The sequence below is a fragment of the Anabas testudineus genome, chromosome 18, assembly GCF_900324465.2.
Source record: "Anabas testudineus chromosome 18, fAnaTes1.2, whole genome shotgun sequence".
NCBI lineage: Eukaryota > Metazoa > Chordata > Actinopteri > Anabantiformes > Anabantidae > Anabas > Anabas testudineus.
Window position 1 is genome coordinate 10,511,699 of NC_046627.1, and position 23,988 is coordinate 10,535,686.

Sequence of the window (23,988 nt, forward strand, 5' to 3'; positions counted from 1 at the left end):
CAGTGACCAGCAGCCAGGTGAAGAGGCAGCTGGAGAAGCTGAACCAGAATAAGGCAGCAGGACCTGATGGTGTCAGCCCCAGAGTACTGAAGGCCTGTTCTGAGCAGGTCTCTGGGATTCTACAGCACCTCTTCAACCTGAGCCTGAGAATGGAGCAGGTGCCAAAGGTTTGGAAAACATCATGTCTGACGCCAGTTCCAAAAACCTCATCTCCTTCTGCTCTAAATGATTACAGACCAGTCGCCCTCACCTCACATATCATGAAGGTCCTGGAGAGACTGGTTCTGACTCATTTGAGACCTCAGGTCGAGACATCACCAGACCCACTGCAGTTCGCCTATCGTCCCCGGGTTGGAGTAGATGATGCTATTGTCTACCTGCTTCTCTCACACCTGGACAAAGACAACAGCACTGTGAGGATCACATTCTTTGATTTCTCCAGTGCCTTTAACACCATCCAGCCTGTCCTGCTGAGAGAGAAGCTCCTGAAGATGCAGGTAGACTCCTCCACAGCCTCCTGGATCACTGACTACCTGACAGACAGACCACAGTTTGTATGACGGCAGTCTGAGCGGGTGGTCAGTAGCACAGGAGCACCTCAGGGGACTGTCCTCTCACCTTTCCTCTTCACCCTGTACACCTCAGACTTTCAGTACAACACCGAGTCCTGCCATCTGCAGAAGTTCCCAGATGGCTCTGCAGTGGTTGGGTGTATCAGCGGTGGGGAGGAGACAGAGTACAGAGGTCTGGTGGACAGCTTTGTGACGTGGTGTGGGAACAACCATCTGACCTTGAATTTTAACAAGACCAAGGAGATGGTTGTGGACTTCAGGAGGAAGAAAACTGGCTTTGACACTGTGTCCATTCTGGGTGAGAAGGTGGAGGTGGTGGAGAAGTACAAATACCTGGGAGTTCACCTGGACAACAGACTGGACTGGAAGTTCAACACAGAGGCTGTTTACAGGAAGGGATAGAGTAGACTCTACTTCCTGAGGAAGCTCAGGTCCTTTAATGTGTGCAACAAGATGCTGCAGATCTTTTACCAGTCTGTTGTAGCCAGTGTGATATTCTTTGCTGTTGTCTGCTGGGGCAGCAGCATCAGAGCCAGCGACACTAAGAAACTGAATAAGCTGATCAGGAAAGCTGGCTCTGTGCTGGGGGCTTCTCTGGAACCTTTAGAGCAGGTGGTGGAGAGGAGGATGCTGCACAAACTGCTGAGCATCATGGAGAACAGCTCACATCCTCTCCACAGCCTGCTTATCAAACAGCTCCGCTGTGACAAGGAACGGTTCAGGAAGTCATTTGTGCCAACAGCCATCAGCCTGTACAATGACTCCCTGACAGAGAGTCAGTGTCCACGCTGATGGTTTAATGTTAACTAACCACTTTACATTCAAGTCCTACTGTGTGTTTTGTTGGTATTACTGTCTATTCTCTGTGTTATTCTTGTACTGTGTCTAGTGTATTGTTGTGTAGATCATGTTACTCAAAGTTCAAATGTTTTTGTGTGTAATGGCTGCTGCAACACCAAAATTTCCCCTTGGGGATCAATAAAGTATCTATCTATCTATCTATCTATCTATCTATCTATCTATCTATCTATCTACTTCTTCAGCTGCCGCAAGAAGTCCAGCCTCTGCTGAGCCGTCTGGTGATAGAGATGACTGCTACCACTTGAGCTCCTTGTTTATGGATGTGCCCCACTCGACAGAGGTGACCGGGTTGTTACTGAGTATGACAGGCTGGAGGGGGGCTGGATCTCATCTGAAATCCACTATTATCTCCACTGTATTGACGGCATTGAGCTCCGGGTTGTTCAAGCTGCACTATGACACCTGTAGGCTGACTCATCTCATTCAGAGATGAGGCCAATGAGGATGGTGTTGTCTGCAAGCTTTAGGAGTTTGACGGACTGGTGTCCAGATGTGTTGTCGTTTGTGTACAGGGAGAATAACAGAGGAGAGAGGACGCAGCCTTGGGGGAATCTAGAGTCCGAGACATGCTTCCGTAGCCTTGAGAACTGTCAACTGTCTGTCAGGAAGTCTGTAATCCACCTGCACAATTAGTCCGGCACATTCAGCTGAGAGAGCTTGTCTTGGAGCAGAGATGGAACAATAGTGCTGAAGGCAGAGCTGAAGTCCAACAGAAACAGTATCCTGGCAAAGAACCCTGGGGAGTCCAGGTGCTGGAGGAGGAAGTGGAGAGCCATGTTTACAGCATCATCTACAGATCTATTGGCCCTGTAAGCGAACTGCAAGGGGTCCAGCAGGGGGGCTGTAATGTCCTTGAGGCGGGACAAGACAAGACACATCAGAACCAAGATTTGGAGAGAGAATATGGAGACTTTGATAAGAAGTTTCCATCAGTGGACAAAGAAACAGAAAGTGACAGAGTGAAGGGATACCTTAAACTGAAAGAAATCATATTAGAGACCAAACGACAGCTGACGAAGAGAAAACAAGAACATGAAGTACTGCAACAGAATACTCAGACATTATTGAGGAAAATAGATAGAGTGATACTAGAAATGAAAGAGAAGAAGAAAGAAGTAGAGAAACACAAACTAGAAATCAGTGAGAAACTGGAGAGAGAGAAAGAAAGAGAAAGAAACCAGTTAGAGGAAACTTGATTCACTGCAGTTTTCACTTTAGACTATAAATATTGAAGTTTTATCAGTTCATGATTTTTTATTTGTTTGTAATGGGTGTGGTAGAGAAATAGGTGTATTACAACTGTTTGGTCATTTATTAGTCAGATGTCTGACTAATTGTACTGGAATGTTCTTACTACATCTTTTACTACAGGTGCCTAAGGACAGAAAATAAATAAAAACACAGGTCAGTACTCTTATAGTATTCTCATTCTTCCAGTGAACCACCTGAATGAATAAAACCAAAACAAGAAGGAACAGAGGTTAATGTGTCTGTAATGGTGCCAACTCAGATGATGCTGTGCGAGTGAAGCCATGTGGTGTTAATTATAATAACTGACACAAACTCATCAGAGCTCAGTGAAGTCATTCCCACAAATCACAGACCACAAAGCATCAGATTTTCTTTCATAATTCAGTCAATCCTTTTCACTTTTATATATAATTTTACAGGAACATTTTAAACCACTGAAGGTGCTAAACTGTGGTTATTGTGCTTCCTCTTCTTTGACAGAATTCTGTGTGTAAGAGTGAAGAAAAATGCGAGATGTGATTCAAACGATGCTTCGCAAATTCATAAAAAAAACACTAGTTTCCTGTAATAGTTCAATGAATATGGTTTCGTTCCTTTTTTTGCATACACTTGTGCAACAGAGCAGCTTTATAAATCTTTGCTCTGCAGATGTTTTTTATAATAATAATAATAATAATAATAATAATAATAATAATAATAATAATAATAATAATAATAATTATTATTATTATTATTATTATTATTATTATTATTACAGATGTTTATGTTCAAATCACAGTTACCTTTGTGTTTGCGACAGTAAAGAAGACCGAGCACCACAAACAGCAGCAGAGCCACAAACAAAATGATGAAACCAACCAACCAAAATTGCAAGACGCTGAAATGAGGGACGTTTCCATCATCGGTTGAAGGAATCTCTGGATCCTTTGAGATCTTTGTAGCTGAGCAAAGAAAATGTGGACATTCAAAGTGTCACTGTGCACTATAAACTTAACTCCATTAATTTTCTACGTCATACATAAAACTTTTAATTTTTCTCTCACCTCTGACGTTGAGGTCTCTCTCACCTCTGACAGTCAGCCAACTCTCTGGTGATTCCGCTTCTGAGATGATGCATTTGTACAGTCCTTCATGAGATTTAGACACATTGAAAATAGTTTTAATTTCTTTCAAGTCCTGTCATGATGATGAGGCCGTCTACATAGAAATTAACTGCAAGCTGTTAGTTGTGGATCTTCTTGTTCCTGCAGTGCAGAATCCAATCATCTCCCTCCATCATGGGAACATGTTGATGCTTTCGCTCATTGTCCCGTTTGTATTTTCACACCAGTATTCACCACTGTCTGACTCAAAGGCCACTTGAATAACTAGAGATCCTGTGGATGTTTCCCATTGAGTAGCGTTTGCTGGATTGTTCTTCAGCTTCTTCATCACTCTCCAGTCAGCAGAGCCACCAGACTGCTCACACTTCACAGAGATAGTGTCATAAAAGGAAGGGAAAATAAAAATGACATGTTTCTGTAACTGTAATATAAATGCATGATACAAAACAAAATCACTTGTTTATGTATACAGTTAAAAACTACTTACTGTTTTCCAACCATAACACATCTGAACTTGTACAGCAAGCAGGACTAACGCGCTGGTCACTAAAGAGAAAAATAAAAACAACCTCATACAAAATACAGACAATTATATATCACGACTATTATGTAAAGTGCATACTGCAGGTTATCAGAATGTGAATTATTTTTTTTATTGCATCTATATCATTTCAATATTTTTTATAGTGTGCGCCATAAGGATCTGATTCACATGATTAATTCTGTAAATTAGTTTTAAAGTGTTTTTCTCATTATATACAAAGAGAGACTTTACTCACACTGTCTGGTGCAGACTGATGTAACCTCCATGTGGTCTTTTTGTCAATTGACTAACTGAACATCAGAATAAACTAACGTTAAGACACTCCTCTTCCTGTTCAAGCTACATTAGACAGACAGTTGTTAAACTAAATTTCATATTTTCTGTGACACAGACGGGTTCTTGATCAGCTCTGTTATGTTTAATAACTGCTTTGTGTAAGACTGCTCACTAGCAGATAGTATCTGATATAAATACGTAATTAATTAACCAATTCTCTGAATTCATGCAGAGCAAATGGTTTCTGAAGGTCTGATCAACTCAAGGAAAATGTTGTTGCTGCCTATATGAGGTACTTTTAAAAATCTATTCTCTATAATTTATCATTCTGCTTCTGAAGGAGCTGCTCAGAGCCTCCACTGTCTGATGCAGAGGGTGAGAGGTGTTGTCCTTAATGGATATCAGCTTGTCTGACATCATCCTCTCACCCACCTCCTCCACAGAGTCCAACAAGAAGCCCAGGACAGAGCTGCCCCCTCCAGACCCGCTTGTTCAGTCTGTTCCTGTCCCAGTATGTGCTGGCTGCATCCCAGCAGACGACAGTGTAGTGAACAACGAAACAGGTTAATAAAAAGTCCTTAGCAGAGGCCTGCACACTCCAAAGGACCTCAGTCTCCTCAGAAGATGGAGCTGACTTTGACCCTTCTAGTACACAGCATCAGTGCTGTAGGACCAGTATAGTTTATTATTTATTTGACCACCGAAACATTTAAAACTGTCCCCCATCTCTACGTCTGAGCCCTGGATGTATGTGAGGTGGTGTCTTTCTCCGACAGTCTTTCATGTGCTCTATTGTTTCAAGGTTAAAATGCTCTGTCATCAATAAAACACATTGCTACTTTAGAGCAAATGTAATCGTGCTATTAATATTTTGATCTAAATCATTGAAAACATGTCCAAAGTTAATGTGTTTTGAAGTTAGTTTTCAGTAGCACTAAAGAGTTGGCATACAGTATACAAAGACATTTTGAGTTATTCATAAACTCATCATATAATTAATATACAGAACAGTGGTGATTTAATTTCTTTAACTAACACTACAGGAAATATTTTCTACGGAAAAACATGCAAATGTTTTAAAAGCAAAAATATGATTTACTGACTGGTTTATGATTTTCTTATTATGAAGTTACGTCACTCATAAGGCTGATTTATTGTTTCTTACTTATTGTCATTATGAAGGATATATGTGTTCAATGATTTAATCCTGTCAGTAACAGGAACATGTTATATTTTACTGAAGCTGCACCCTGCACACAGATGAAGAAACAGGAAGTGGGTTGGGGCTGCTGACTGTTGCTGGGTAAACTGAAAGGCCAGAAAAAGGTCAACAGTCTTTGTGTTGAACAGGTGTTGATGCTATACGCCTATGCTTAACGTTCTTTTACCTGCAGTATAATCATCATGTATTCATTGTAAACATACCACCGCCCACATCTGTAATTACAGGGCGTGTCCCAGTTTTCAATAAATCGCTTGCACAAAGGGGAGACCGACGGAGTTGGCTGTTCCTGAGTGAAGTGCTTACAATGCTAAGACCTCGGTCTGGCTCCCCTTGCAAGTAAAAAAGGCCGAACAGTGTCCTTGTGGTGCTTTATTGTCTTCGTCTCTCTGAAAAGTTTTGTGGTTACTTTAGACCCGACTGTTACTATTGTACTCAGTCAGTAAACCTTTAGCAGTCTTCAGTAACACTGTCTACAAATGTTTTAATTCAGTTTAGAATTGAACCCAACTCTTGCACAAAGGAAAACATTAAAAGTTTTACTGTGTCTATGTAAGTGAAACTAGTTGTCACCACGTTGCACAATGAAGAACAACTTTGTGCTCTGTAGCAGTAGTTAGGCGTCGTTTAGATAATGAATCTTACTTTCAGAATAATAAACTAAGATTAACTTCATGACAGTCATACAAGTGTTCAAAAAATTATATGCATGTCATTTTCAGATGGTCACATTCATCATGTAAAGTATGTAGCTACAGTAAACTTATCAAAATCGTGTAGTAACTGAGTGAGTGTGATGACTTATGTACATAGTGACAACGCATTTTTAGTGTTTCTTATAATTTATCTTGATTCGTTTAATATTTTGTTTTTAATTCAGTATTTGATACTTTCTATTCTTATTCTTTTACTCAGAACTCCAGGATGATTTCTCTCAATAATGGATTCCCTCTCAAATATCCACTCATGTACTTTGTTTTTTTACTGCACTATAATCCTCCTCCTGCTGACAGACTATCTTACAGGTATGTTAAACAAAGGAATGAGCAGAAGTGAAGTCAGTATGAAACTGTTGTGTTGTCTTTACCAGGAAAAAATAAAGTACATCATGTACCTTTCCAGGTGAGTCTCAGGAGGCTGGATCATCTCAGACAGTAACAGCATTAGTTGGTGAAGATGTTATTCTGCCGTGTCTCCTGGAACCTGCAGCAGATGTTGTTTCTAAAAGTCTGGAGTGGGGGAGACTTGACCTGGAACCCAGATTTGTCCATGTGTGGCATGAAGGTCAAAACCTCCTTGTTAATCAAAACCCAGCTTACAGAGGAAGAACATCACTGTCCACTGAGAAACTGAAGCATGGAGACCTTTCACTGAGCCTCTCTGCACTGAAACACTCTGATAATGGACAATACAGGTGTTACTTCCCCTCTCAGGGTAAAACCTCGACTGTTGAGCTTCTTGTTGGTAAGTGGACATGTTTTCATGTTTGCAGAATGTTCCTACATATGTTTACATGATAATAAACAATATTTTACTAAACCTTCTCCTTCACATCATCAGGTTCTGTCTTCTCACCTGTCATAGCTGAAATTAACATAAACAGCAGCATAGTGGTTTTACAGTGTGAGTCTAAAGGCTTATTTGGTTTATTGTAGCTTAATCCCTTTGTCAGTTTTCAGATTTCAGTATTACAATTTTGAATGGCTTGTTTTTAATATCATGTTAATATTCTCTAATTAAAAGTTGTAATCTTGTTCTCTGTATTAATTTATGAATATTATAATTTTGTTACAGCTCCTGACCAGATCCAAGATAAATCTTGGATCTACTCTCTCATCATTTCCATTGGTGTCTTTCATCTGTTTAATTGGAGTCTATATCCCAATCAGTGAGTCACCAAAATAACTCTGTGTTAAAGTAACATAAATACTATATTTGCTTAAACATTTGAAGAAAATGTTTGAGAAATGATAATTTGTATTTCCACTATTAAAATTTCTGAAAGAGGAGAATAATAATATAAAATACATTATTATAAAATTCTTTGAATGTTTATCTTTTCTACAATTAACTTTAATCTTTTTTGTGTACAGGTTGTAAGATTTTATCAGCAAAAACGCAGATATTGATTGAAAATAAGTCTAAGCTGCAGAAACAACCACAGAGAAACTAAGAAGAACTGGCTGCATTGGGAGCAGTTTTCTCTTCAGTGGTGGAACTGTTACTGGAAAACAAGAAACAGCAATTCATGATGCACTTGGAGAAATTAGATCAAGAAATGGAGGATAACATGGTGAAGATAGCAGAGAGGGAGAGAGAAATGGCCACTGACAACAGAGAAAGATATTTTAGAGAAAATCAGAATCTAATAAATGATCTGTGGAAACTGGAAAAGAGAAAAGAAGTCATTGAGAAACAGCAACTGGAGGTAGAGAAACTGCAGAAGAAAACACAGGACACCATGATAATAGTGATAACAGTAAAAGAAAGGAGGAGAAAAGTGGAGAACTTTATGGAGGTAAATAGTTTTCAACTGGATGAGGTAGAAAGTGAAACAGCTCATCTTCACAGAGACTGATCACAACGATTCTGCACATCTGTGACACCAGAGTTCACATCCAGAATCAGAGACGTTGGATCTGAAGTCACAGCACAAATTTTCTAAATAAATCAGAACAAAATATTTGTGGTCTATTTCTAAAATTATATTGTAAAACTGGTCAGTTAGTCACTGTGATCATTTTATTTAAAAGTAAAGTCTTTGCTTAATAGTCTCAAATTGAAGAAAATTCTTTATGGCTGTTATAGTTCAGTGTGCGACTTGTGTTATAACCGACATTCACACTGCACTTGGAGGAATTAGATTGAGAAAGAGAGAAGAAATAAGGATAAACTCCTGTTAGTCAAGAAGGGAATACCAGAGAGTGAGAAAAAAAGGCCACTGACTTCTGATATTTAAAAGAAAATGAGAATTTATTAAATGATCAGTGGAAACTGGAAAAGAGAAAATAAGTCATGAAGAAACAACAACTGGATGCAGAGAAAGAGCAGAAGAAAACACAGGACATCATGGCAAGAAAGGAAGAAGGAAGAAGAGAAAATATGAAGGTGAATAGTTCATAACTGGATGAGCAAGAAAGTCAAAGTGAAACATTTCATCTTCACAGAGACGAGTAGACTCCTGGTCTGCTGCGCCTGATTTCATTCTTCCCCCTCTGAACTTTTGGACTCTGTTACCTGTTTCCTCTGTGAGTGTTTTCCTGCCATCGTGCAGTGGTTTTGGATTTGTACTTTGGTGTCTTGTTTTGTTACTTTGTTCCACACCATTTTGGTAGTTTTCTGTTGTGACTTTGTCTTTGTTTTTGTAGTGTCTGTTGACATCCCCCTTAGTTTCTCTAGTTTTTTGTACTTCTCCGTAATAAATCCTGTTTCAGTTCATTCCTGCCTCGTCCCCCTCCTTACGTGTGACAGAATGCCATCACAAGTTAGACTTAATATTCTATTGTAATGTTGATTTTATAATGAAAACAACGGTCTTGAAGAAACTTTCACTGCTGCTTTTGAGATTATGTGAAATCGGTGTTAATGAGTATGTACTGTTCATGAAAATTAAAAAGTGATTGAAGCTAATGTGAATTTAACTGTTCCAATAACACAGACACAAAAACAGAAAAACTGTATATTTAAACAGGATGGAGGTTATTTCACTCCCAACAGCCAACACAGCAAAAGGTGTGGTCAGAATAAATAAAATCTTCAAATAAAGGCATAAAGGGAACACACTTTATGAACCTGGTCAAAGTCTGATATTTGAAACACTTTGATCAAACAGCTTTATGATCTTGACTGAACTGATGCAGATAAGTATCTGAGTTTTATACTGGGGCTCTTGTATGGAGCTGTACAGAGGACCATATATTACAAACCTGTAAACCGGTCAAGTTTCAACTGAAAGTTGATCTACTCACTTTGAAATCTGAAAGGTCTGCTTACAGAGAAGCATTATGTCTGATGTTTTTAAATGAAGTAGAGTAATTATGTAACTGTGATCATTGACCTGTTGGACACAGAACATGTTATTTGGGCCTGCATCATGTACCAAAAGCTGTCTCTCCTGCAGTATAAGTTGAAGCATCTCCTAGGAAAAACAACATGAGACTGTTTCAAGTCTTCTACACAGACACCAGGGTGAACCCCCTCTACTTTAACCTACTGCACTGGCTGCTATATACACTTCAATGACACATTCACTGTCATTTTTAAATCATCAACTCTAACCCGAGGATCACAGAGCTCAGAGACTACACACCTGTTGCTCTGTCTACCTCGATCCTCCATTTGTTTAACTAGCATGACGAAGCCTGTGTTTTCCTCTTAGCTGTTTCCTCATTTCAGGACTAGACAGTCCTGGTCCTAGAGAGTTCATTTCCAACTATCTCTGCTCTACCCACTGCTAAATAACTGGATCAGGTGTGTTCTGCCATCACAAGCTGTGGGTGCAGAGATGTTTGAAGAACAAGCAGAGCTGCAGGTCTCTAGGACCAGGGTTACCTACCCTTGTATACGGTCATTGTAATTTCTCACTTTATGTCACATACCTCATGACCTTTGTGGGATTTTCTTTCTTTAACAGAAAGGTACCAACTATTTTGTTGTATATGTGTGGATTCAATTACCTGATATGCAAGTATATATTTAGTGTGAGACTAATAATAGTCAGTAATTATAGTAGAATAGTTTTGAAAAACTATTTGTGAAGACATTTTCTTTGTATGCTGCAAATTGTCTTTGATAAGATAAACCTTTCCTGTAGTGGAGAAGTTTGCAGTGTTGCAACTGCAGAGAATAACAGTAGTGATGACATAGCAAATAAATAAAACAATACAAAATAACTATATTTATACCGTTATGTGCATTAAGATCAAACTTTATTGATCCCACAGTGGGGAAATTCACTTGTTACACAGCACACAGAGACATTTTAGGTGCAAGAAAGAGAAGTAAATATAAAGATGATGCAGGTATTTATAACATGTTTGCAAAATATTTACAGTATTGTGTAGTGATATCTACTTGATACATTAATTAATCTATTTCAAATTGAAACAGTGTGACTGGTGTAGTTATGATTAGCAAGACCAGAAGAATAAAGTTAAACTGTTGAGTTGTACAGTCTTACTGCGGTGGGTATGAAAGATCTGCAGTATTGCTCCTTGCTACACTGAGAATTTATCATTCTGATGCTGAAGGAGCTGCACAGAGCCTCCACTGTCTAAGGGTTAGGGTGAGAGGTATTGTCCATGAAGGATGTCAGCTTGGCTCACGTCCTCCTCTCACCCACCTCCACAGAGTTCAACAACAAACCCAGGATAGAGCTGCCCCCTTCTGACCAGCTTGTTCAGTCTATTCCTGTCCCAGTCTGTGCTGACTGCATCACAGCAGACGACAGTGTAGTGAACAACTGAGGCCGACACAGGGTCATAAAATGTCCTTAACAGGTACCTGCACACTCCAAAGGACCTCTGTCTCCTCAGAAGATGGAGCTAACTTTGACCCTTCTTGTACATGGCATCAGTGTTGTGGAACCAGTCTAGTTTATTATATACGTGATGAACACCCAAATACTAAAAGCTGTCCCCATCTCTATGTCCGAGCCCTGGATGTGTGCGAGTTGGTCAATCATGATCTCTTTCGTTTCGAGCAAAGGTTAAAATGCTCTGTCATCACTAAAATACAAAGCTATTTTTGAGCAAATGTAATTGTGCTATTAAAATTTTGACCAAATTATTAACATCATGTCCAAAGTTGATGTGTTTTGAAGATAGGTTTTCAGTAGCACCAAAGAGTTAGCATGCAGTATACAAAGACATTTTGAGTTATTAATTAACTCGCCATATAATTATTATACAGAACAGTGGTGATTTCATTTCTCCAACAAACACAACAGGAGATGTGGTCAACGGGAAAAATATTCACATGTTTTAAAAGCTTACGATTATTTTTATACACAACTCTTGCACAAAGGGAAAACACATTAGGAACCAGGTCAAAGTACTACTGCTCTTACACTTTGGCACTGCTGCTAATCTACGACAGGTATGTACCTTTACCTAAGCTAATATGTTTTATTTCAGTTTCAAAATTATTTTCAATAGCTTTTAATGAATGTGTCTCCCATTATTTCCTGTGGTTTTAATCATTTGTGATCGATGTTCGGAAAGTTTTGTAATATTATTTATTCAGGACTTCATTACATGCAGTGCGTTTTATTTTTTTGTACTAAACCAAACAAATTACTGTTAAAGTAACATTTTTCACTGATGATCACTGTTTCATCGTAAGTGAAACTAGTTCTTACCATGTTGCACAATGAAGAAAACCTTTGTGCTCTGTAGCAGTAGTAAGGTGTCGTTTAGATAATGAATCTTACTTGCAGAAAACTAGGCTACGATTAACTTCATGCCAGTCAACAAGTGTTCAAAAAATGATATTCATGTACTTTTCAGATGTTCACATTCATCATGTAAAGTATGTAGCTACAATACACAGCAAAATAATAAATAATGTTTCTTAATTATTTTTTATTAATAGCTTTTATCCAGTATTTCATACTTCTTATACTTATTCTTTCATTTAGGACTCCAGGATGGTTTCTCTGATTAATGGATTCCCTCCAATCATGTTCTTCAGTACTTTGTTTTTTTACTGCACTATAATCCTAACATAAATTAAGCAGTGTCACTAAAATAGCAGTAAGAACACTGATGTTTATTGTATTTGTCAGCTCTGCTTAAACGTCAAAGTGAAAACACAAAAGCAAAGAACACAACAGATTTGCTTTTAAAGACTGATTTAAAATATCATCTGCGTTTGAACTAAGTCTTCTCATGACTTTATAACCACTCCAATGAACATTTATTGGAATATTCTTCCGGATAACATTTTATAACTAATGTCTAATTATTTTCAGGACTCTGTGATGCTGTGATGTCTTATGAACAGTTATATTTCACAGCTGTCCTGCTTCTGCTAACACATTGGTCTGAAGGTAACTTACACACAAACACAGTAACAAGTACAGTATAATGTGTTTTCAGAGCTCAGACAAAACCAGTTTGTAGCACATTGGACTGGTTTAATTATTAACATGATGAACACTGGGTTCACAGTGACACCACACCCATCACTCTCTTCCTCTTCCTACTTAAGTTTGACAAAGTGGTCGTGATGTACAACAGCAGATGAAACATCTCCAGTTTACAACACCCTGTATTAACTGTATTATAAATTTACTGAACAGCAAACAGTCTGCAGGAGCTGATGCCGTGATTCAGGAAATTACAACCTGCATCATGTAGAGTGTGGACTGTTGAGGAAATAGTTACGAGAAGAAGAGTGGCACGGCAGAAAATTATGTCTGTGTCTGAAAGGAAATGTCTGATTAAAGTGTATGAAGTCCAGAGAGTTGAGTCATGTCAGTAAAGAGGAGTGAGATACGTTCATTAAAATATGTATAATAATGATGAACTGTTACAGTACTTCACCACAAAACAAGTCAAATGAGCAGAAATGTAATTTTCACCTCCTCTTACTTGGTTCTTAGCTCAATGACTCACAGCACAGTGACTCTATTTGATGTGACTGAAGCAGAAAGAGATTACTTAGCAGCACTTTACACAAATCAACCGCTGTTGATTATTAACGCATGTATTCTTATGCCTGTTTTACTCACACAGTTGATCTCAATGAGAATATAAAACCAAACAGTTTCTTCCAGGTCAGTCTCAGGTGGTCGGTCCACCTCAGCCTGTAGTGGCCATAGTTGGTGAGCACATCATTTTACCATGTCACCTGGAGCCTGCTGTGGATGCTCGTTCCATGGCTGTGGAGTGGACCAGACCCGACCTGAAACCCAGACTTGTGCTTGTGTGGCGTGCTGGTCAAAAACTGAACCTGGATGATGAGAATCCATCATACAGAGGAAGAACATCACTGTTGATAGACAAACTGAAGAGTGGAGATATCTCACTGAAACTGTCCAAAGTCAAACTGTCTGACGGAGGAAAATACAAATGTTACGTTCCCACAATGAACAGAGACTCTGTTTTTGAGCTTGTTGTTGGTAAGTGGGCTTCTTTAAAGGTCTTCATCCAACAAATAGTTAAACCCTGGAGCTCTAAAGTCGTCAATAGTAGTAAACAAACTATTATTAAACTAAATGCTGCAAGTTTCAAATTTAGCCCATAAAAGTGTTTCAGAACCAGAGAGGATTTTACAAAGTCATTAGTCAGTTTAAATCAGGAACGATCTTGTATAATTGTCTTTTTTGAGGCAACATATTAATAAAACATTAAACTATCAAACAATAAACTACAACAGACTATTAAATATCTTCACATTCTCTCTTAATCAGGTGCTGTCTCATCTCCAGTCATTAGTTTAGTGGAGATTGATAAAGACAGTGGAACAGTGGTTTTACAGTGTGAGTCTAAAGGCTGGTATCCAGAGCCTGAGCTGTTGTGGCTGGACGCTGAGGGAAAGATCCTCTCTGCTGGACCTACAGAGACAGTCAGAGGTCCTGATGACCTCTATACTGTCAGCAGCAGAGTGACTGTGGAGAAGAGACACAGCAACAACATCACCTGTAGAGTCCAACAGAGAAACATCAACCAGACCAGAGAGACACAGATTAAAGTTACAGGTGATTTTTTTTCACCATTAAATCATAATCAGTCTTTAAACAGCTAAGAGGTGGTTTTACTTAACTATCACTGTGGTAAATTTATTTTTCAGCTGAATGCATTGAGGCTGCCACATCAATCTCTACAGCTCGTGTCGGTCTCATCATGATCACTGTAGTTATTTTCATTTGTGCAGCAACTTTTGGTTTGTGGAAATGGAGACAAAACAGAATCGAAGGTACTAAAACTGCTCTTAATATTCTAAAACAAAAGGGAACTAAATAAAACAAAGATGATTCTGTATCTTTGGCTGCAACTTTCTGAACTCATATATGAATTGTACACAGGATTTATACAAATCTGTTAATTAAGTGGAAAATGTTGATGTTAAAGAAAAAAATCACTTTCGATGTGAAATAGCAGAATTTGAGTATATGGTGACATGTTTGTGTAATGCAGGATACATCTGGTTTCCTGGATTGTTTCCAGCCCCCTCTCTGAAGAGAAGAGTGAAAATTCAAGGAGTGACATTTTTTTATGTAACTCTTTTAAATGCTCCTCAGTTAATTTATAGGATAAACTTATTTACCTTGTTTTAATAATCTTTCTGTTGCAGTTTCACTTTCACATTCAGCAAAGTGCATGTTTGTGTTCATGTTTACAACATAAACAAAGGTAAATTTAAACTAAATTCAACCCTGCACCTTGTTTCTATTTTCACACAGAGGCAAAGATTCACCATCAGCGTGAAGCTGGACTCAGAGAGAAAGAGCAGCTGTTGGCAGAAACCAAGAAAAAGGAGAAGAAAGTGAAACTTAATGAAGAGTTACAGAAGAAAGAAGAAGAACAGAAACAGCTGGAACAGGTGGTTCATATGCTGATGGAACTGAGTGATGGGCTGATTAAACTGAGATGTCAACTCCAGCATCAAGACAGAGACATGATGAGAGAACATTTAGACTTTGATAAGAAGCTTCAGTCAGTGGACAAAGAAACAGAAAGTGACAGAGTGAAGGGATACCTTAGACTGAAAGAAATCTTATTAGAGACTAAACTACAACTGACGAAGAGAAAACAAGAACATGAAGGACTGCAACATAATACTCTGGAAGTACTGAGGAAAACAGATGAGGTGATGAATGAAATGAAAGAGAAGAAGAAAGAAGTAGAAAAACTCAAAGTAGAAATCAGTGAGAAACTGGAGAGAGGGAAAGAAATCAGTTAGATCAGGAAGAGGAAACTTGATTCACTGAGGTTTTTACTTTAGACTAGAAATATTGAAGACATTTTATCAGTTTATAATTTTTTGTTGTGTTATGTTTTTTATAGTTTAGTGTTTAGTTTCTTGTTAGTCAAGTGTCTGACTAATTGTGCTGGAATTATCTTGTTTTACTACCTAAGGACTGAAAATAAATAAAAACACAGGTCATACTTTCAAATTATTCTTATTCTGCCAGTGAACCACCTGAATGAAAAAAATCAGAACAAGAAGGAAGAGGGGTTAATGTGTCTGTAAAGGTACAAACTTGTCTGTGGGTTTGGTTTTAGTTTCTCTCCTGCCACGCCCATATATGGACTTCCTCTTGCTCCACTCTGACCTCACCAGACTAATGGCTGACGAGTTGTGTATCTCTTTGTTTTATAAGCACCTCTCAGTCCTCGGTTTTTAGCTGGTTCGTTGCACACTTTTCATGGATCCACTCCACTGTGGACTTCACTTCAATTTGTTGGACCTTGTTTTCATTTGGGAGTTTGTTTTTTCCTGGCTTTGCTGTGTCCTTTGGGTTGTTACTTTGTACGTCTAGTTTGTCTGTTGGTTTCTTGTCCGCATTAGAGGGTGTTTTTTTGTTGGTACTTTGTATGTTTTCGTTGGAGTATTATTTTGAGTTTGTGCCTGCGTTACCTCAGTGTTTTAAGTTGATACTTTGTTAGTGTTTGTTTGTTCCCTGCCCTTGTTGTTTAATAAAATATCCTTTTGGTTCATACCTGTTTGGTTCCCCGTCAGCTCAGATGACGCTGTGTCTGAAGTCATGTGGTGTTCACTGTTAACTGTACTATCTGACACAAACTCATCAGACCGCAGTGAAGTCACTCCCACACACATTTTTTTACAAGGACATTTAACATAAAAAATTAAGGTGCTAAACTGTGGTCTTTGTGCTTCCTCTTCGAGTGATTTGAGTGCATGAGTGAATATAAATGCAATATGATTTAAACTGTGCTTTGGTATGAATGCAAGGCCATTAAAAAACAGTAGCTTCCTGTAATAGTTTAATGAATATGGTTTCATTGCTTTTTCTGCACACACCTCTGCCACAGATCAGCTTTATAACTCTTCTCTTTTGCAGTTGTTTTGCTCTCATTGACCTGTGATGAATAAAAATGAAATTCATCTCAAGAATTGATTTTGTAAAACAGGGTGAATATAAAAAAGCAAATAATTAGCAAAACATGCCTACAGGTTGGTTAATAAGTCAGTAATACAACAAATGATACAAAAGTAAAAAATAAACTAATTGAATAAATAATTCTAACATTTATCTACCCAGTAAATCTCGTGTAATGACATCTTGATTTCAGTAGAACATTCTTTACTCATTTGTGCATTTACCTAAGGTTTTAATCTAAGACTTTTGCTTTTGACATTTCTGTTTTAAAATTACAGTTCTAGTTATTTTATCTTGGAATCACTATAATGCACGATCTGATGACGTGACGCTTCTAACATCACACATTGGATGGCTTCACTAGAAGCAATAAATAAGATTAGAGAAGCTACAAAAGTTAAGCGTTTTTCTCATGTGGTTTGTATCTAAAAAGCTCAAAGATAATCTCTGATTATCAGCAGGATGAAATGATGGGGGAAAGACTTCATATGAATTCTACTTAAATGTGTAGGTGAAAAAGTTGTTGCAGATGATACAAAATACAAAGAAATAAAATTAAAGTCAAATGCAAACCACTTTATCAAGGTTACCTCTTTTTTCCTGGGGTATAACAACAGCATATGTTGTACTGACACTGTTCCTCTCCACAGACTCTACAACATCACATAAAATAATGACAAAATTATCACCTGTAGTAGTATTAATAATAATACTAATACTAATAATAATAATAATAATAATAATAATAATAATAATAATAATAATAATAATAATAATAATGTGTTTGCGACAGTAAAGAAGAACGAGCACCAGCAGCAAAGCCACAAACAAAATGATGAAACCAACCAATTGAAAAAAAAGTTAAATGAGGGACGTCTCCATCATCAGTTGAAGGAATCTCTAGATTCTCTGAGATCTATTTTGCTGAGCGAAGAAAATGTGGATGTTCAAAGTGTCACTGTGCACTAAAAACTTAACTCCATACATAAAACGTTTTACGTGTTTTTATAATCAAAACACTGCAGGTCTCTCACACCTCAATAGAAAACCGCAGCAATCTATATTAACACACCCTGTATAACTTCTGAAGCTGAGGTCTCTCTCACTTCTGACGGTCAGCCAACTCTCTGGTGATTCCTCTTCAGAGATGATACATTTGTACAGTCCTTCATGAGATTTAGACACATTGAAAATAGGCAGATTTCCTTCATATCCCGTCATGATGAGGAGGCCGTCTTTATAGAAATCAGCAGCAAGCTGCGAGTTGTGGATCTTCTTGTTCCTGCAGTGCAGAATCCCATCATCTCCCTCCATCATGGGAACAGCAGGAATGTCCAGGACCACAGAACCAGCTGAACATGAAGAAGATAAAATCACATTTCATATATAAAGTGAGAGAAAGCAGGTAGGTTTCTCACAATGTCCTGTAACTACTGACATTCAGTCACAGACCTGTAAACAAATGTTTCCCAGAATTAAGAGACATTTCATTTACTGGCTGATACCTGTGACTGAGATGTTGATGCTTTTCGCTCACTGTCCCGGTGAGTCAGGTCAGCTGCATAGCAGCTCTGCCATCGGTGTGTGAATGGGTGAATGAGACACAGTGTAAAGCGCTTTGAGTACCAGTTAGGTAGAAAAGCGCTATATAAGTGCAGAACATTTACCATTTACACCAGTATTCACCACTGTCTGACTCAAGGGCGATTCTAGACAGAATAACTAGAGATCCTGTGGATGTTTCCCATTGAGTAGTGTTTGCTGGATTGTTCTTCAGCTTCTTCATCACTCTCCAGTCAGCAGAGCCACCAGACTGCTAAAGATGACATGTTTCTGTACCTGTAATATAAATGTATGAAGCATAAAAAAACACTGTGTGCAGTTAAAAACTACTTACTGTTTTTCCAACCATAACATATCTGAACTGGTACAGCAAGCAGAAGTAACGTGCTGGTCACTAAAGAGGAAAATAAAAACAACCTCATACAAAATACAGACAATTATATATCACGACTATTATGTAAAGTGAATATTGCAGGTTATCAGTATGTACATTTTCTTTTATTTCTCCTATATAATTTCAGTCATTTTAATTGTGCGTCATAAGAATCTGATTCACATGATTAATTCTGCAAATTAGTTTTAAAGTGTTTTTTTTATTATATGCAAAGAGAGACTTTACTCACACTGTCTAGTGCAGACAGATTTAACCTCCATGTGGTCTTTTTGCCAACTGACTGACTGAACATTAGAATAAACTAACGTTAAGGGTTGTCTAACTACATAAGACAATTGTTATACTAAATGTCATATTTTCTGTAACACAGACGGGTTCTTTACTGATGTGCTGTGTTATGTTTAATAACTGCTTTGTGTAAGACTGCTCATTAGCAGACAGTATCTGATATAAATACCTAAAGTCTCTGAATTCAAATTAAAAAATAAGATCTTTGTGTCTTGACTTGCAGAGCTAATGGTTTCTGAAGGTCTTATGAACTGGAGGGAAATGTTGTTGCTGCCTATATGAGGTACTTTCATAAATCTTTATTTATCAATCAGCTGTTGAAGGAGCTGCCCCCCTCCAGACCAGCTTGTTCAGTCTGTTCCTGTCCCAGTCTGTGCTGACTGCATCCCAGCAGACGACAGTGTAGTGAACAACTGAGGCTGACACAGGGTCATAAAAAGTCCTTAGCCGGGACCTGCACACTCCGAAGGAGCTCAGTCTCCTCAGAAGACGTATAGTTTATTATTTATTTGACCACCCTGATACTTAAAACTGTCCCCCATCTCTATGTCTGAGCTCTTTTTCTCTGAAAGTCTATCATGATCTCTTTTGTTTCGAGCAAAATTTAAAAAATGCTGTCATCATTAAAACACATTGCTAATTTAGAGCAAATGTAATTGTGATATTTTGATCTAATTCATTGAAAATATGTCTTAAGTTAATGTGTTTTGAAGTTAGTTTCCAGTAGCACAAAAGAGTTGGCATACAGTTTACAAAGAACATTTGACTTATCCATGAATTCATCATATAATTATTATACAGAACAGTGGTGATTTCATTTATTAAACTAACACTACAGGAGATGTGCAAATGTTTTAAAAGCTAAAAAGTATTATTGTGCTCAGTCAGTAAACCTTTAGCAGTCTTCAATAACACTGTCTACAAATGTTTTAATTCTGTTTAGAATTGAACACAACTCCTGCACAAAAGTAAAACACAGGTCAAAGTACTTTTTTTATATTGCACACTGGTACTTTGACCCACAGCTTCATACGGAATTGACTGCTGCCAATGTACAACAGGTATGTACCTTCAATTAAGTTAATATGTTTTATTTCAGTTTCGAACATATTTTCAATATTTTTGAATTATTGTGTCTCTAATGCGAATATCGTAGAGCCAAAAAACAAAAAACAAAAAAACAAATATACACAAATGTATTGTGTTTCGCCATTATTTCCTGTAGTGTTGTTCATTTGTAATAAATGTTTGGAAGGTTTTGTAATATTATTTATTCATTCCTTCATTACATTTAGTAAGTTTTTGTTTTTTTTCTAACTGGTGCCAAAAGACTTACTGTTAAATGAACAATGTTCGGCGCTGGTCAATAAAAGTTTTACTGTGTCTCTGTAAGTTAAACTAGTTGTCACCACGTTGCACAATGAAGAACACTCTTGTGCAGTAGGGCGTTGTTTAGATAATAAATCTTACTTTCAGAAAACTAAAATAAGATTAACTTCATGCCAGTCATACAAATGTTCAAAAAATTATATGCATGTAATTGTCAGATGTTCACATTCATGTAAAGTATGTAGCTACAATAAACTTAACAAAATCGTATAGTAGAGTGAGTGTGATGACTTCTGTACTTAGAGACAAATTGTGTTTAGTATTATTGGTGATTTATCTTAATTAATTTAATATATCGTTTTTTATTCAGTATTTCATACTTTCTATTCTTATTCTTTTACTCAGAACTCCAGGATGATTTCTTTGAATAATGGATTCCCTCTCAAATATCCACTTATGTCCTTCAGTACTTTGGCTTTTCAATGCACTATAATCCTCCTCCTACTGACAGACTCTTGTAGAGGTATGTTAAACAAAAATATGAGCAGAGGGTGAAGTCAGTATTAAACTGTTGTGTTGTCTTTACGAGGAATAAAGTAAAGTATGTCATGTACCTTTCCAGGTGAGTCTCAGGAGGCTGGATCATCTCAGACAGTAACAGCATTAGTTGGTGAAGATGTTATTCTGCCGTGTCTCCTGGAACCTGCAGCAGATGTTGTTTCTAAAAGTCTGGAGTGGGGGAGACTTGACCTGGAACCCAGATTTGTCCATGTGTGGCATGAAGGTCAAAACCTCCTTGTTAATCAAAACCCAGCTTACAGAGGAAGAACATCACTGTCCACTGAGAAACTGAAGCATGGAGACCTTTCACTGAGCCTCTCTGCACTGAAACACTCTGATAATGGACAATACAGGTGTTACTTCCCCTCTCAGGGTAAAACATCGACTGTTGAGCTTCTTGTTGGTAAGTGGACATGTTTTCATGTTTGCAGAATGTTCCTACATATGTTTACATGTTAATATACAATATTTATCTAAACCTAATTCTGCTTCACATCATCAGGTTCTGTCTCCTCACCTGTCATAGCTGAAATTAACATAAACAGCAGCATAGTGGTTTTACAGTGTGAGTCTAAAGGCTGGTATCCAGAGCCTGATCTGTTGTGGCTGGACGCTGAGGGAAAGATCCTCTCTGCTGGACCTACAGAGACAGTCAGAGGTCCTGATGACCTCTATACTGTCAGCAGCAGAGTGACTGTGGAGAAGAGACACAGCAACAACATCACCTGTAGAGTCCAACAGAGCAACATCAACCAGACCAGAGAGACACAGATTAAAGTTACAGGTGATTGTCTAACCCATGAAATCATTATTAGTCGACGTGGTTTTAAATAACTATATTGTCTGTTTTAATTTTTTTTAGCTGAGTGCTTTGCACCCACATCAATTTCTGCAGCTCGCATCAGTATCATCTTGATCACTGCGCTAGTTTTCATTTGTGCAGCAATTTTTGGTTTGTGGAAATGGAGACAAAACAGAATCGAAGGTACTAGAAAAGTTTTTTTTTATTTTTTTTTTTATGTGAGCAACTAAACTGAGTCACTGGTTACTGGCTACAGTTTAAAATACTAATATTTGTGAAAAGCTAAATATAATTCAATTAAGTTAAATTTAAATAATTATATTTAAAAATAGATGTTTAACATAAATATATATTGTGTTTCAAACATTTAACAAAAATGTATTAATAATTCATGTTTCTTGTTTAAAAACATAAACAAACAAAAAACATTTAAAGTGTCAAATTCGCTTGTATGTTTTTTTTGTTCACTGTGATTTCTGCATACACAGCACATGTTCAAACTAAGTTCAACCCTGCTCCTTGTTTCTATTTCCACACAGAGGCAAAGATTCATCATGAGCGTGAAGCTGAACTCAGAGAGAAAGAGCAGCTGTTGGAAGAAAAAATGAAAAAGGAGGAAAGAGCTAAACTTAATGAAGAGATACAGAAGAAAGAAGAAGAAGAGAAACATCTGGAACAGCTGTTTCAGATGCTGAAGGAACAGAGTGATGAACTGTTTAAACTGAGAGAGAAACTCACACATCAAAACAAAGACATGGAGAGAGAATATGGAGACTTTGATAAGAAGTTTCCATCAGTGGACAAAGAAACAGAAAGTGACAGAGTGGAGGGATACCTTACACTGAAAGAACTCTTATTAGAGACCAAACGACAGCTGACGAAGAGAAAACAAGAATATGAAGCACTACAACAGAATACTCAGACAGTACTGAATAAAACAGATGAGGTGATGAATGAAATGATGTACAAGAAGAAAGAAGTAGAGAAACACAAAGTAGAAATCAGAAAGCAACTGGAGAGAGAGAGAGAAAGAGAAATAAATCAGTTAGAGCAACAAGAGGAAAGTTGAGTCATTGAGGTTTTCACTTTAGTCTAGAATTATTTAAGATGTTTTATCAGTTTATAACTTTTAGTTTGTCATGTGGAAGGTAGAGAAATAGGTGTATTATGACTGTTTGGTCATTTATTGTTCAAATGTCTGATTAATTGTACTGGAATATCCTTTATACATGTTTTACTACAGACGACAAAAAATAAATAAAAACAAAGATCAGTACTTTTATGGTATTCTTATTTTGCAGGTGAACCACCTAAATGAATAAAACCAGAACAAAAAGGAAGCAAACTGACACATGATGCCGGTGATGTGACACATGGTCTTTGTGCTTCGTCTTTTTCGAGTGATTTCTGAGTGCATGAGTGAAAATAAATACAGTGTGATTTAAACTGTGCTTTGCTGTGAATGCAAGGTCATTAAAAAACAGTAGCTTCCTGTAATACTTTAATGGTTTTTATTACGTTTTTGCATAAACTTCTACCACAGAGCAGCTTTATAACTCTTTGCTCTGTGGATGTTTTTGCTCTCATTGACCTGTGAGAAACAAAAAAATCCCATTAGTTTTATTTGTTTGAATAAATAATTCCAACAATATTTTTCTACACAGTGTATCTTGTGTGATGCATCTTGATTTCAGTAAAACAACATTCTTTATTCATTTGTGCCTTTACCTAAGATTTTATTTAAAGACTTGCTTTTGACCTTTCTGTAGTACAATTGCAGTTCTCTCATCTCTGATTATCAGCAGTATGAATTGATGGGGAACAATCAATTCATGAAAATAATACTTACCAGTAAATGTGTAAGTGAAAAAGTTGTTGCAACAGGTCTGTACTCAAACAGAAGACACAAAATACAAACAAAATAAAATTAAAACCAAATACAAAGTGCTGCCCCCTCCTCAGACTCTACATCATCACATGACATAATGACAATATTATCACTGCTAGTAGTAGTAATAATAATAATAAGAATAATAATAATAAGAAGAAGAATAAGAAGAAGAAGAATTGGAACCAAATCAGTGTGAAGGTGCGACAGTAGTAGTACATATTCTGTAGACTCACCTGAATGTGTTATTACTGGTGGAGTCGCAG

At 37.4% G+C, this 23,988-nt stretch overlaps 1 protein-coding gene across 1 annotated transcript; it reads left to right on the forward strand.

Moving 5' to 3' along the window:
* Positions 1-5,001: 5,001 nt before the first annotated feature.
* Positions 5,002-23,152, forward strand: LOC113168312 (butyrophilin-like protein 2). The gene is made up of 6 exons (XM_026369331.1): positions 5,002-5,170; positions 13,607-13,951; positions 14,243-14,530; positions 21,094-21,435; positions 21,535-21,816; positions 23,136-23,152. Exons 1-6 carry the CDS (start codon positions 5,002-5,004, stop codon positions 23,150-23,152), a joined length of 1,443 nt encoding a protein of 480 aa, XP_026225116.1.
* The last annotated feature ends 836 nt before the right edge of the window (positions 23,153-23,988 follow it).

Coding starts and splice junctions, on each gene's coding strand:
- LOC113168312 (XM_026369331.1), top strand. CDS start 5,002: ATGGATATCAGCTTGTCTGACATCATCCTCTCACCCACCTCCTCCACA. Junction 5,171..13,606: donor TGTAGTGAACAACGAAACAG/GTTAATAAAAAG, acceptor AGTTTCTTCCAG/GTCAGTCTCAGGTGGTCGGT. Junction 14,531..21,093: donor GACACAGATTAAAGTTACAG/GTGATTTTTTTT, acceptor GTACCTTTCCAG/GTGAGTCTCAGGAGGCTGGA.